The following is a 15,222-nucleotide window of genomic DNA, read 5'->3' on the forward strand; positions in this document are numbered from 1 at the left end:
ACACTGGATATACATACACTACACTTAGAGATCACAGACTTGTGGAAATGCATTGGAAATACAATAAAAAGTGGAAAACAACATGCAATAGCTTTTGGCTGTTTTGTCGTCTTCCTATGTGCGGCAAGCTACAGCTAAAAGTTGTGATCTACTTTTGGACAGAGTGATTTATTTTAAATATTTTCCTGCAGCTGAACATGTCACCTACATAATTTGTATCGAATATCTGGTTAAAAAAATTAAGAATTTTAATTCATCTCATTAAAGCAATGATTCCCAAATCATATTCCAGTCACGATCAAAACAGAGACTGCACTTAATCCCTTTTCTGGTAGACTCTCAGACTTTCCATCTGTTTGTTCTTCTTTTGGTTAGTCTCCCCGCCACCACCACTTTCAGTCTCTCCTTCTAGTGTCTTTGGAGTGTCAGGGGGACAGAGGCTACTCATTTGCAAGTGTAGCTGGAGCACCTTTCCATTGCAAAGTCACACTACTGGGGTGTATATGCCTGGGAACAAGCAGCCCCTAAACCATCTAGAAAGCAATGAATGAAACTCTATTCATAGACCTAAAATGTCTATTGCAAAAATCCACATAATTTTTCATTCCTTTCACCAAATTCAGAACCCTGGGTAAGGACTTCAAAGTAGTAGGATCTGCAGAAGCCATATACTGTCAATTCTCCATCAAGAATTGCCTTTATATATCCCCTCTTGTATCTTAATTCCTAGGTTTCAAAATCACTTGTTGCACCCGCACCGTGATTTCAAGGTCTACTAGATGCAGTAAGTCTGGATCAGGTAAAAATGTGGCCATCCTTTTGAGACAGAAGATCCAAAGATATTAGAAGAAGAAGAATGGCTCCAATGCTACTGCTAGGAAATCATATTACCCCCTCACCCCCCAAAAAAACCCAACCTCAAACAGTAGTGATCATTGAAAAGTCAATAGATATTTTATATTTAAAACTGCCATTAACTTAAAAAAATATTTAGTACTTCTGTGGATGATTTAAGTCAAATGTCCAGTTACAAATTTACAACTTAAAGTATTAAACTGACACGTTTTATACCTAGTATTTAGGTATACGTAAATAAACATGGAGAGAACAGTACACAGCAATAACAACGAAGTGCAGCTGTAATCCCCCACCCCATCCTCATTATAACCATTGTCTACACTTTTAGGCAGTAATAAGCCTATGATAAAATGAAACTCACTGTTACTCATGATTTGGAAGATTAAAATGTGTATGCATCCTTGTATGGTTATGTGGATTTCTTCCAAAGTGTGCTGAAGTACTTCATTTTAAACAGATATTTGTTCCAAACTTTATGATGGGCAGTGATGCCTAGTGGATAGAACACTAGACTGGAACTCTGGATATTGGGTTCTACTTCTGGATCTGCCACTAGCCTACAGGGTGACCTTGAGCAAGTCACTTTGCCGCTCTGTGCCTCAGTTTCCCCATCTGTAAAATGGGGGGGGGGGAATGATACTTACCTCTTTTGTGATCTACAGATCAAGAGCTACACAAGAGTTTAGTATCAAATACAAGAGCATCGATGTTTCATTCATTCATTTTATCAAATTACAATATATTCTTGACATAAAATTAGAGTCTTTCATAAGAAGGTATGCAAAAGGACAATGCTGGTACAGACTAGCAAACAGTTTAGAAACTTCAAAAAACACAAATTGAAAAAAGGAGATTGAGGTTTATTACAAGTCCTAAATTAAAATTTTAAAAGGTCTCTTTGAAACAAACAATAGTAAGGAAGTTTCAGAGTTCATACTGACATTTCATACAAATAATCACTGTATTTTTTATGTAATACTTCACCTGGGCACGCATATAGCATGTTGGTGACTGTATTGGGATAGATTAGATGGCTATATAGAATAATTATGTTTTTAAAACACTACATTCAGTATACCCGAAAGCTGAATTTTAAAACATATTTTAAAAATCCCAGTTGCTGTTTTAAAAGAGTTACATATTTATAAATATACAGCATTTTGATTAGCTCTGGAGAATCTCAATATGAGTTATTATTTTACTGCTATTCCCCAGCAGGAAATTTATGATAAAAAAAAAGTGTTAATGAGCAGGCAGATGCTAAACACAAACTGCGAGCTTTAGTGAAACTGTTATTATTTGGTAGGAGAACTGTAAATATATAAGCATCGTCATTCATATTAAACAACAAAACCATTAGAATTTACCTTGACAAAAGGTGTTGTGAGAATTTGTTATTTATAAAAGCACTTTGAAGGTAAGTGCTCTGTCAGTGATAATTTCTGGCAGAGTCAAACCTCTCTTGTGCGTGCAAGTGATGAGTAGTACATTCTGCGTTACCAGCTATGGACTTGATCCTGATCCCATTGAAGTCAGGGTCAAAACTCCTATAAAGGGAGGATGTGTTAGATCAGACAGCAAGATGAAATAAAAATTATTACAAGGCTTTTGAATAGTAGGTTGTTTTTACAGGCAATATGTGCTGTAATACAGTACCTAGATAAATAGTGCTGTTTAAGTGCAGATTTTCCAGCATTCACTCTGAATTTTGCAGCTTTTGTTGATGTAAGCAGCCATGTATTCTTGCTGCAGCTATATCTTTAAAATATTATACATGTTTAAACTAAAGACGTTAAATTACAGACCCTTTCCCCGCCAAGGAACAGGAAATAAACTCTTATGTATTAGATATCAGTTGATAGCTCAAGTTAGCTCTCCCACAGCCACTATGTAGTACTGCATAAAAATGTATTGAAAAAATTTGTAAAAAGCACACAATTAACAAAATAGTCATTAGGTCATTGGAATTATTCAGACTTTTTTTTGCAAACTATGCCGTATATGTAGAAAAAATCCTTTTGAAAATTCGTCTTAATTGGTGACATTCATGGAAAGTTTCTTAAGGATTTTAAAAAAAATTCTAAAAAAAAAATATCTGATTGTATTAAGATCCTGATTCAGCAAGATACTTAAGCACATCAAAGCAACTACCAATGAGTTTAAAGTTAAACACGTGCTTAAGTGTTTTGCTGACTCAGAGTCTAAGTCACCTAACATGGTGACAGGTTTCAGAGTGGTAGCCATGTTAGTCTGTATCAGCAAAAATAACGCGGAGTCCTTGTGGCACCTTAGGGTACGTCTACACTATGGGATTATTCCGATTTTACATAAACCGGTTTAGCAAAACAGACTGTATAAAATCGAGTGCGCGTGGCCACACTAAACACATTAAATCGGTGGTGTGCGTCCACAGTCCGAGGCTAGCATCGACTTCTGGTGCGTTGCACTGTGGGTAGCTATTCCATAGCTATCCCATAGTTCCCGCAGCCTCCCCCGCCCCTTGGAATTTCCGGGTTGAGATCCCAGTGCCTGATGGGGCAAAAATCATTGTCGCGGGTGGTTCTGGGTAAATGTCGTCAGTCACTCCTTCCTCTGGGAAAGCAACGGCAGACAAGCATTTCGCGCCTTTTTTCCCTGGATTGCCCTGGCAGATGCCATAGCATGGCAATCATGGAGCCTGTTTTGCCTTTTGTGACTGTCACCATATGTGCACTAGATGCCGCTGACAGAGGCGATTCAGCAGCGCTACACAGCAGCATGCTTTTGCTTTTGCATGACAGCAGAGATGGTTACCAGCCATACTGTACCATCTACCATACCATAAATTGGTAATAAGATGATCATGGTTACCAGTCCTTTTGCACTGCACCATTTGCTGCTGTCATAAGTGCCCCTGGCTGAGATCAGCCAGGGGCGCAAAAGCCAAAATTGGGAATGACTCCTTGAGTCAATCCCTCCTTTTTGGTATCTAAAAATAGAATCAGTCCTGCCTAGAATATGGGCAAGTGTACTAGAGAACCACTGTATCATAGAACCAGAGAGCACAGCTGCTCTGTGTCAGATCCAGCAGAAATTATGAGCTGTATGCTATTCACAGGGGGTGCTCCTGCAACAACCCCACCTGTTGATTCCGTTCTTCCCCCAGCCTTCGTGGGCTACCGTAGCAGTGTCCCCCCACTTGTGTGATGAAGTAATAAAGAATGCAGGAATAAGACACAGTGACTTGTTAGTGAGAAATGAGTGGAAGGCAGCCTCCAGCTGCTATGATAGTCCAGACAGGACATTAAGCAGTGTGGAGGAGAGAAGCCCAGCATCCCGCTGCTAGTCCAGGGACAATTGAATCTGTTCTTTACACATGAAGGGTGGGGGCTGATGGAGCTCAGCCCCCTGTTGCTATGATGAAGACGGTTACCAGCCATACTGCACCATCTACCAGGAAAAATCAGGAGCTTTTTACACAGGCACCCATGATAGACCTCACTGAATGCTAGTCGGCATGGTTACCAGTCCTTTTGCACTGCCCCATGTGCCAATAGGCTGATGATGATGATGGATATCAGTCATATTGTACCATCAGCCACCCATGGCGGGGGGGGGGGAGCAAGGATGTTGGTGTTGACTGCTGCAGCATCATGTCTATCTGCAGCATTCAGTAAAGATAGGGTGACATGTAAAAGAGTCAAGAGAGGATTGTTTTCCCTTTCACTTCTGGGGATTGGTGGGGGGGTGCGTAAATTGCCGAGCTATGCCCTGAACCACCGCGGACACTATGTTTGACCCTAGAAGCATTTGGAGCTCAGCCAAGAATGCAAATGCTTTTCGGAGACTGCAGGCACTGTGGGATTGCTTGAGTCCTCCAGTCCCCGCTCCAGTCCCCCCTCCATGAGCGTCCATTTGATTCTTTGGCTTTCCGTTACGCTTTCACGCAGCAGTGCGCTGAGTCCCTGCTATGGCGTCTGTGTGGAGATTTTTTAAAAATGATTTTGAATTTCGTCTTCTGTAACGGAGCGCTGATAGAACAGATTTGCCTGCCCTTACTGCGATCACATCCTCATGGTCCATGCTGGAGCTCTTTTTTTATTTTAATTTTGGACTGCATCGCCACCCGTGCTGATCAGAGCTCCATGCTGGGTAAACAGGAAATATTCAAAAGTTCGCGGGGCTTTTCCTGTCTACCTGGCCACTGCATCCGAGTTCAGATTGCTGTCCAGAGCGGTCAGTGGTGCACTGTGGGATACCACCCGGAGGCCAATACCGTCGATCTGCGGCCACACTAACCCTAATCCGATATGGTAATTCCGATACTAGCGCTACTCCTCTCGTTAGGGAGGAGTACAGAAACCGGTTTAAAGAGCCCTTTATATCGATATAAAGGGCCTCTTAGTGTGGACGGGTGTGGCGTTAAATCGGTTTTACGCTCTTTAAACCGGTTTAAACGCATAGTGTAGACCAGGCCTTAGAGACTACCTTATGCCCAAATAAATGTATTAGTCTCTGACTGATTATCAGTGACAGAGCACTTACCTTCAAAGTGCTTTTATAAATAAAGTCTCACAACACCTTTTGTCAAGGTAAATTCTAATGGTTTTGTTTAAGTCACCTAAGTGTCACATTTTAAACTGAAGACATTTGAGTTTTGGGAGTGGGAGGGTGAGAGATATTGGAATGTTCTTCTTAAGCTACAGTATTTTAACACTGAGCATGTTTTTGTACTGACAAGCAATAAACTCATAGAGGAAGTATCTTTACATTAGAAATCAAGCTGTAGTCTTAACTTTGTAAAAACAGTCTAAACAGCATATACAGTAATTTAATCTGTGAAAGAGAAAAAATGTTCAGTTTAAAACACATACTGGGTCAATTAACTCAAACCTTTATCTGGTGGCCAAAAAATAACACTGAGAAATACTTTATAGGATGAGTCACTGTAACTTAATTTACTAAAATTGCAAATATGGATAGAAAAACATCACCAGAACAATGTATGCTACCATTATGTAGCTCAAAACATCTCTAATATTAGTCTATTGACTTTTAAACAACTCACATAATAAACCCTATTTCAGAAGCCAAACTAGGATCAACCTCCTTGAGCTACTGAAGCCAGCATTAGAGTCCATCAGCTTTGGAGTTTTAGAGGCACTCTCATTACTTCCCAGTTTCACAGTTTAGCTAAATCCATGCTGTTTGATTTACTGTTTAGAGATGAAGAGACACATATACAGCTCTACTCCAATATAACGCTGTCCTCGGGAGCCAAAAAATCTTACTGCGTTATAGGTGAAACCGCGTTATATCAAACTTGCTTTGATCCGCCGGAGTGCACAGCCCTGACTCCCCCAGAGCACTGCTTTACCACATTATATCCAAATTCGAGTTATATCGGGTTGCGTTATATCAGGGTAGAGGTGTAATAGAATTCTGGACATGAATGCACAAGCCACCAGTGAAAGTCTGATTAATGGATTTTAGGATTTCAGACGATTATGCCCTTGTTAATATATGTGGGATTTAAGGTCTTAAAGTAAATGTGCCTGTGTGTATTTAGGACTGCCTATGCAGCTGCTGGGAGTGTACTTCCCAGTGTGGATAGACAAACACTAGCTCTGCTCAGGCTAGTTTCCATAAAAATATTTGTGTTTCCACAGCAGCACGGGCTAGCCACACAAGTCCGTACCCATCAGGAAAAGGGTCAGGCAGGTTTGTACTTGGATGCCTAGCCCAAGCCACCACAGACACCCTGCTATTTTAATATGCTAGCTCAAGTATAGCTAAGCTAGCGCATGTATGTCCAGCCAGGCTGGGAAGCACATTCCCAGCTGCAGTGTAGACATACCCTTACTTGTATGTAGAAATAAAAAAACTGGACTTTCTTGGAACAACACTGTTGAGATACTACAAACTGCATAAATTCAGAGCAGTGATGTTCACCCTTAGACACTATTCCCAATCTTGTCTGCTTGTTAGGATACTGGAAAATATGGCACTCACCAGTACAAAGTAGTAGGCATACAGAGCTGCCAAATGATGAATTACAAAAAATTTATCACCAATTGCCTTCCAGTAGTAAGTAATAAGAAACAAATCTGTAAGAGAAAAAAACCCATTAAATTATTACAACGTAAGCTACCTAAGGACTATAATATTTCTCTTTAAAAGCTTTCAGTATTACTGCAATCTAAAAGGAAAAACCTTTTTGGTTATCTGAGCTATGCATATATTTTTAATGGCAAATGGTGTCCAACTCAACCCACAAAAAGAAAAAAAATCTGAATTGTCTTTGAATTGAGCATTTCTAAGCTCAAGACTTCTGTATCCCTTCCCCCAATCCCTGCTCCTCAGATGGACATTTAATGTGAAAGGAAAAATTAGGCCTAAGCACTGGTTAAAATATTTTAGCTCTTCCAAAAATGTTCATAAATCTTTATATTTTCTCCACGAAGGGAGCTGCCTGGCCACAGCTTTAGCAGGAGGTACACTGTGAGCAAGGATAGATCCAGGGACAGACAGACAGACACACACACACACAGTCCTAGGTCCAGGTCTGGAAGATGACTCATGAGCCCACAATAATTGTATGAAGAAACCCAGAGAGAAAGGGGGTTGAGGACACTGCCAAAATACGACTGGGTCCACTATAGGAATGGTGGAGCAGCAGGGCAGGGACCCCTAACGCTAAAAACATTAGCTCTTTGATTTGTTGAGCCCTTTGATTTGTTGGCTTCATTTATTCATAATCCACCAGTGATCACAGAAGATAAATCACCTGACATAGGCTGTCATTAAGAACAAATAATTGAGTGAAAGAGCACAATTGTATGTAAGGATGACAGCCACATCAGATAAAATTATTAAAAATATTTTCAACCTCTTTCACATAAGATCAGACTCTGGCTTAAAATGTGTAGGAAGACAAGGACAATGGGGAGAGGAGTAAGTATGGAGCTGTTTCCCCCAGCTTTGTTGGGATTGCTAAAAACCTGCCGCTTGCACTCTATGGGCACAGGGGAGAGTGAGGACATTACTGCTGCCAGCAGCAGTAGACATCCCAAAAGGGGTTGGGGTCACAACTCCCACCCCTTCTGAATTGGCTGGAGGACCAGAGCCAGGATTTAAGGGTGTTCACTGGACCATCTTAAAGCATGCAGTAGTAGCCACACTATTGTTGGGTGTTCCTTCAGCACTCACTAAGGCAGTATTTCCATCTCTCTCCCCACTAGCAGGTTGCCTCCAGGCATTGTACCACAACCCACAAACACAGCAGTAGCTTCAAAAGCTACACTGGACCCTATATTGTTTATAGAAGCTCATCACATCCTCAGAATAAAATTTAGATGTATCTATGATATAGACAACGTATAATTACCAGAAATGAGGTAGCCTGTGGTAATAGCAATATTCAGTTTCACAATTGAAGGGTCACCCCTGTAAACATAAAAAATGATGTACAGTTCCAGCCTTTATAATAAAAAGTTAAATTTGCATAGGACATACAAACATCACAAACCATTCCCCTCTTGCTGGGCCACTCATGCTTGACCCAGCCATGTAGCATCATGGGAATTTGGGTGGGGGAGAGGAGAAGTTGCTAATTAGGAAGACTGATTCCAAAGACAGAACACATCTGCTGCCCCAGGGAGACCAGCAGCAAGGATCACCTCATGCCTTGAGCAGCTGGCAAGGGAATGGAGCTGAAACTCAGCAAGTCCCCTGGCATACTGAGGCATAATAAGTGTCAGCTAATACAGAGTGCTTGTCAGCACCTTTGCTGACATTATTAAACACGCCCGTTTATGTCTCCCATCCTGCCCTAATTTTTAAAAACTTAATTTGGGATGATAAGTACCAGTTGAGTGAGAAAGTTTTTTTTAAATCACAATCATGAGATACCGTGTTGACAGCTAGAGTGCAGGGGGAAATGAAAATTACTCTTCTGTAACCAAGCAATTTAAGAGGACCTCAGCACATTCTTACTCTTGGGATGTGCTAAAATTGTAGCTTGGACTGATGGAATCTTCTAACAGCAGTGCCCGCCGGTGCACTCTTGTGCCCCCTGCACCTCTCCTCATGGCTCCTCAAAGAGCAAAGCCATAAAAGCATATGTGGTGTGCTAACCACCTCAGTTCTTTCTACCACCTCAAGTCCAAAGTTGTAATTAGGACTCAGAGAAAGAGGGAAAGGTGGGAAGCAAGTGTCATTATGCAGAATCCAACTCCAAGAGCTCTGGTTACAGGTGAATAACCTTCATTTTTTCTTTGAGTGGCCTCTGCACATTCCTACTCTTAGGAGTTTGGCAAGCAGTATTCTTCACTCTGTACAGTGATACAAGGAGGTCTCATTAAAAAGAGATTGTAACATTGCTTTACCAAATTGATCTAGATGCCATTTGAAAGGAATGTTTTATGAAGTATGAATTGAGACTAAGTAAAAGCTGTACAGATGCAGCTTTGTTCTCACAGAGTGCACTCTAAGCTCTTTTGGAAAAGGTGTATTTAACACACTCTTCAATACAGAGTCCAACCCATGTAGAAAGGTGTTGGGATGTGACTGCCCAGGCTTTACTCTTTTCCCATAAGAGACAAACAGTCTAGGCAATTTTCTGCCATTCATATAGAAGGCTAATGTTCTGTTAGCATCCGAGGTATGGCGCTTACCTAGAGAAAGCTAAGAATGTAGCCTTGGAAAAAATACTGGCAAGTTTATGGATTGATGGAGATGACAGATGTTCATTAAACCCTTCAGAATCCTTTTAATATATCATGACTAAATACAGTATTTTGTTCAACTAAGCTATAGTGAGTAGACATGGCTGCGAGATGTACTTTTACCAATGATATGGAGAGTCCCAAGCATTTCAGATTAATGAGATACTCCCATATGGATTGAATAGGAACTGAACCTAGGTTTATTGTTAGTTGCCAGCAAAGATAACCTTTTCCACTTACGATTGTAAAAGTTGATGCTTCCTGGAGTTTAACTGAATTCCTGTGCTTTTTACTCAGAACAGAACTATTCTGCATCTGTTGGAATACTATTCTGCCAAATGGAGGCCTGGATGGCAAATCTGACCTCTCTGCTGGGCCCGTAGGCTGAAGACAGATAAACTGTTTATGATAGTTGCAGTATATCCCACAACCACTATTGTCTCACGCAGGCCAAAGTAACTTTAGCTTTCTCTTGTTCAAATATTTATGAGAACTCTGAATTAGAAGAATTTGGGGCAGAGGGGACACAGAGGAGGAAACCTACTCCCTAGTCTACAAGAAATGCATCAGAGATGGACTGGTTGTCCACTCCTGCTCTAGAGCAATACCTCGGACATTTGGAGTTACGTCTTATTGAAAATAGGTCCATCTTCAGGCACTACCACAGGGAAGGCATGTCATTCTCTATAGATTTCCCGAGTGACCACCTGTGCTGATCATGAAAGTCTCTGCTCAACTAATCTGACAGTATGTTGTCCTTGTCTGCAAAGCGAGGAGCTATATGATAAATTTGGTGTGCCATGCACCATTCCCACAAAGCTTCAGCCTCTTTGCACAGCTAGTTGGAACATGCTCCCTCTGCTTATTCATGTAAAACATTGCTGTAATGTCAGTAATTATTTGAAATACTCTGCCTGGTAGACAAGGGAGAAATATCAGGCTTTCAAAGTTCTTTCACTCTTAATTCTTGTATTTTGGTTTGGAAATTTTTCTCTCAAAAATTCCAGATACTGTGAATTGTCAAATTCTTGTAAAGAGACCTCCTGCAATTTGGAAGGTCAGAGGTGACTACAGCTGACTGAGCTGGGGAGTAGAATACAACTTTTTTTAAGACAGTGTGATGTTAAGTCCACCATATGAAGGACAGGAACATTCGGCAGGTCATTTCATTGACATACAGTCTTGCTAACTAATACTGCAGAGGTCTTATCTTTAGAGCTGCATATAGAGTTACACATGTTTCAGAGCTGCATATAGAGTTACACATGTTTCAGAATTCATAAGGCTCATCAGCTTGAGGAAGACCATCACTGTTTGGCGTGGGTTCTCGTGTAGTATTTCCAAGTACCTTTCTTCTGGGACAAAAAAAACTCTCCTCTGTTGTACTTCCTTAAAGTAAAGGCAGTAGTCAGTTTCTGATTTTAGTAGCCTCTTAGCTCACTTGGTCAGGTTAAAGGAAAGGCATTTCTTCTTAATTTTTCAGTGAATTATTAAAGTAATTCTTGTGTTAACCTTACAAGTTGATTTAATTACTCATTGTAGTAATTGACAAGCCAGATAAACTGAATCATTGATCTAATGATTCAATTTTGATAGAATTTTGATAGTAACCTTGATTTGATCATTGCATTGTTTTACATTTAATTAGGGAAATTAGAAGTAAATTAGTGATGGTCGTTTAGCTTCATATTTATTTGATTTTTTTATAGAATCCATAAAAGCACACTAGCATGGCTCTTCTCTCAAAACTCCAGTACATAAGAACATAAGAATGGCCACACTCGGTTGGACCAAAGGTCCATCTGTATCCTGTCTGCCAACAGTGGCCAATGCCAGGTGCCTCAGAGGGAATGAACCTAACAGGTAGCGATCAAGTGATCTCTTTCCTGCCATCCATCTCCACCCTCTGAAAAACAGAGGCTAGGGACATCATTCCTTACCCATCCTGGCTAATAGCCATTAATGGACTTAATCTCCATGAATTTGTCTAGTTCTCTTTTAAACCCTGTTATAGCACTAGCCTTCACAACCTCCTCAGACAAGGAGTTCCACAGGTTGACTGTGCGCTGTATGAAGAAGAACTTTCTTTTATTTGTTTTAAACCTGCTGCCCATTAATTTCATTTGGTGGCCCCTAGTTCTTACATTATGGGAACCAGTAAATAACTTTTACTTATTCACTTTCTCCCCACCACTCATGATTTTATAAACCTCTATCATATCTCCCCTTAGTCTCCTCTTTTCCAAGCTGAAAAGTCCTAGCCTCTTTAATCTCTCCTCATATGGGACCCATTCCAAACTCCTAATCCTTTTAGTTGCTCTTCTTTGAACCTTTTCTAATGCCAGTATATCTTTTCTGAGATGAGGAGACCACATCTGTACACAGTATTCAAGATGTGGGCATACCATGGATTTATATAAGGGCAATAAGATGGAGAGTATCTTATTCTCTATCCCTTTTTTAATGATTCCTAACATCCTGTTTGCTTTTTTGACCACTGCTGCACACTGTGTGGACATCTTCAGAGAACTATCCATGATAACTCCAAGATCTCTTTCCGATTAGTTGTAGCTAAATTAGCCCCCATCATATTCTATATATAGTTGGGGTTATTTTTTCCAGTGTGCATTACTTTACATTTATCCCCCTTAAATTTCATTTGCCATTTTGTTGCCCAATCACTTAGTTTTGTGAGATCTTTTTGAAGTTCTTCACGGTCTGTTTTGGTCTTAACTATCTTGAGCAGTTTAGTATCATCTGCAAACTTTGCCACCTCTCTCCCTTTCTCCAGATAATTTATGAATAAGTTGAATATGATTGGTCCTAGGACTGACCCTTGGGGAACACCACTAGTTACCCCTCTCCATTCTCCATTCTGAAAATTTACCATTTATTCCTACCCTTTGTTCCCTGTCTTTTAACCAGTTCTCAATCCATGAAAGGATCTTCCCTCTTATCCCATGACAACTTAATTTACGTAAGAGGCTTTGGTGAGGAACCTTGTCAAAGGATTTCTGGAAACCTAAATACACTGGATTCCCCTTGTCCACATGTTTGTTGACCCCTTCAAAGAACTCTAATAGATTAGTCAGACATGATTTCCCTTTACAGAAACCATGTTGACTTTTGCCCAACAAGTTATGTTCTTCTATGTGTCTGACAATTTTATTATTTACTGTTGTTTCAACTAATTTGCCTGGTACTGACTTTAGACTTACCAGTCTGTAATTGCCAGGATCACCTCTAGAGCCCTTTTTAAATATTGGCGTTACATTAGCTATCTTCCAGTCATTGGGTACAGAAGCTGACTTAAAGGACAGGTTACAAACCATAGTTAATAGTTCTGCAATTTCACATTTGAGTTCTTTCAGAACTCTTGGGTGAATACCATCTGGTCCTGGTGACTTGTTACAGTTAAGTTTATCAATTAATTCTAAAACCTCCTCTAAAGACACTTCAGTCTGTGACAATTCCTCAGATCTGTCACCTACAAAGGACGGCTCGGGTTTGGGAATCTCCCTAATATCCTCAGCCGTGAAGACTGAAGCAAAGAATTAATGTAGTTTCTCTGCAATGACTTTATCATCTTTAAGTGCTCCTTTTTTATCTCAATCGTCCAGGGGCCACACTGGTTGTTTAGCAGGCTTCCTGTTTCTGATGTAATTAAACATTTTGTTATTACCTTTTGAGTTTTTGGCTAGCTGTTTGTTCTTCAAACTCCTTTTTGGCTTTTCTTATTACATTTTTACACTTAATTTGGCAGTGTTTATGCTCCTTTCTATTTACCTCACTAGGATTTGACTTCCACTTTTTAAAAGATGCCTTTTTATCTCTCACTGCTTCTTTTACATGGTTGTTAAGCTACAGTGGCCCTTTTTTAGTACTTTTACTGTATTTTTTAATTTGGGGTATACATTTAAGTTGGGCCTTGTAGCAGGGAGGTTACCCTGCTCCTGAAAGAAAAGGCTAGGCTTACTGGGGAAGCAGCCACAGCTGGCCCTATAAAAGGGCTGTGAGCTAGGAGCTAAGTCAGTCTCTCTCTAGCTGTGGAGAGAGAAGGACCTGGCTGCCTGGGAGCTTAGGGTACTGGGAGTAGATCAGGGCTGGGGAAAGGCAAGAGGAGCTGGGGAGCTCCAGCCTGGCAAATCCCCAGGCTGCAGGCCTTGCTAAAGGCCTAAAGAAGATACTGGGGCTGGAAAGGTGCAGTCTGGGGTTAGGCAGAGGCTGCTCCAAACCCCCATGCCGATGATGAGTGGCCATGATAGACTGAAGTTTGCCCCAGTGAGCAGGGGCTAGATGACGACTGGCAGTAGCCTCTGAGGCAAGGTGGGTGAGAGGGTTAGGGGTTCCTCACATCCCTTGGCCCGTGCCGCTTCCCACAGCCCCCATTGTCCTGGAGCGGTGAACCGGGGCCAGTGAGAGCTGCGATCGGCCAAACCTGTGGACACAGCAGGTAAAAAAAAAAAAAAAAAAAAAAATCGGCCCTGCAGGGGCTTTCCCTGAACAAGCGGTGGACCAGCTTTGAGAACCACTGAGGTACAGGACATTTCCCTTGGAGCCTTCTGGGAAAAGGTTCTCTTTGCGGCTGCCTTTCTTCAACCCTTTTAAATTCAGGGTAATACCTAGAGGCAGCCAAATATGGATGCGATGTTGAAGGTTGTCACTCCCAGTCCTGCTAGTAACTGGCAGGCAATTCCCTATCATAATTCCTGGGTGAGGAAGGGTGATCTCACAGTCTGAAAGGTTGGAATCTACAGTCTCACTAATGCTTTTGGGGTTTGCTGACCCATCTCCTAGGACAGGAAGGTTAAGGAAAGGTATCTGGCCGTTTGTAGCCTGATTTCAGATCCAAAGAAGTTTCTAAGACTGACAATGATTTGGTTTAGCAAAAAGGACAAGCTATTTCCCTGAGAAATCAGTAGGGGAAGATTCACATATTGCCAAGGAGGTTTATATAGCTACTGAATCAGGCAGCAATATGCAAGTGCAGATATAACCAGTAAAAGACCACCATCTCAACCTGCCTGGAGCTGCCTAGACTGAGCTGCAGTTCTTCCTTTTCCTTCACAGAAACACAAAATTGCCATATCACATCAGACCAGTGGTCTTTCTATTCTAATATCATACTTCAAAGGAAGGTTCACAAATTTCCATAGTGGACAGTTATAGAATAGCCTGCTTATTTGGTGAAGTTTCATATGATTCCTGTCAGTTAGTGATTTACTTATGAGCTGAAGACCTTCCTCTTCCCACCAATTTCTCTCTCCTATTCTCATAACCTCTGGCTTCTCCCTCCTTTTTATGACTTTAAAAACAATACCTAAGTAGTCTATAAAGTCACAATTTGTATTAAGAAGAAAGGAAAAACTACTACTATGGAACCTTCTAAACCATCACGTAGTACACACAACTCAGTTGAATAATCACCTGATGTTTCATTATAACTCTTGTCCATCAACTTATCCCTATTGTTTGTTACATTTAATTATGTGTAATGCCTGAAATTAGATTCTAAACTCTTCAGTCCAGGGACAATTAAGTTTAAGATTCACATCCAGGCATTAAAACCCTGAAAGTTAACCCACCTAGCTGGGCCACACATAGATGCAGAAGCATTTCAGACAAAGCTACCCTAAAGGCCCTGGACCTAAGATTTTAT

The 15,222-nt window shown here is 40.9% G+C and overlaps 1 protein-coding gene across 2 annotated transcripts in view; it reads right to left on the reverse strand.

Moving 5' to 3' along the window:
* Positions 1 to 15,222, reverse strand: part of TLCD4 (TLC domain containing 4) — a 75,155-nt gene that overhangs the window by 37,295 nt on the left and 22,638 nt on the right. For both annotated transcript variants that reach the window (XM_039485062.1, XM_039485061.1), the window contains exons 4-5: positions 8,225 to 8,283; positions 6,850 to 6,944 (exon numbers count right to left, since the gene is read on the reverse strand). In XM_039485062.1, coding sequence (XP_039340996.1) covers positions 6,850 to 6,944; positions 8,225 to 8,283 — 154 coding nt within the window. The remainder of the gene's footprint in view (positions 1 to 6,849; positions 6,945 to 8,224; positions 8,284 to 15,222) is intronic.

The sequence above is a fragment of the Mauremys reevesii genome, linkage group 8 (assembly GCF_016161935.1).
Source record: "Mauremys reevesii isolate NIE-2019 linkage group 8, ASM1616193v1, whole genome shotgun sequence".
Lineage (NCBI taxonomy): Eukaryota > Metazoa > Chordata > Testudines > Geoemydidae > Mauremys > Mauremys reevesii.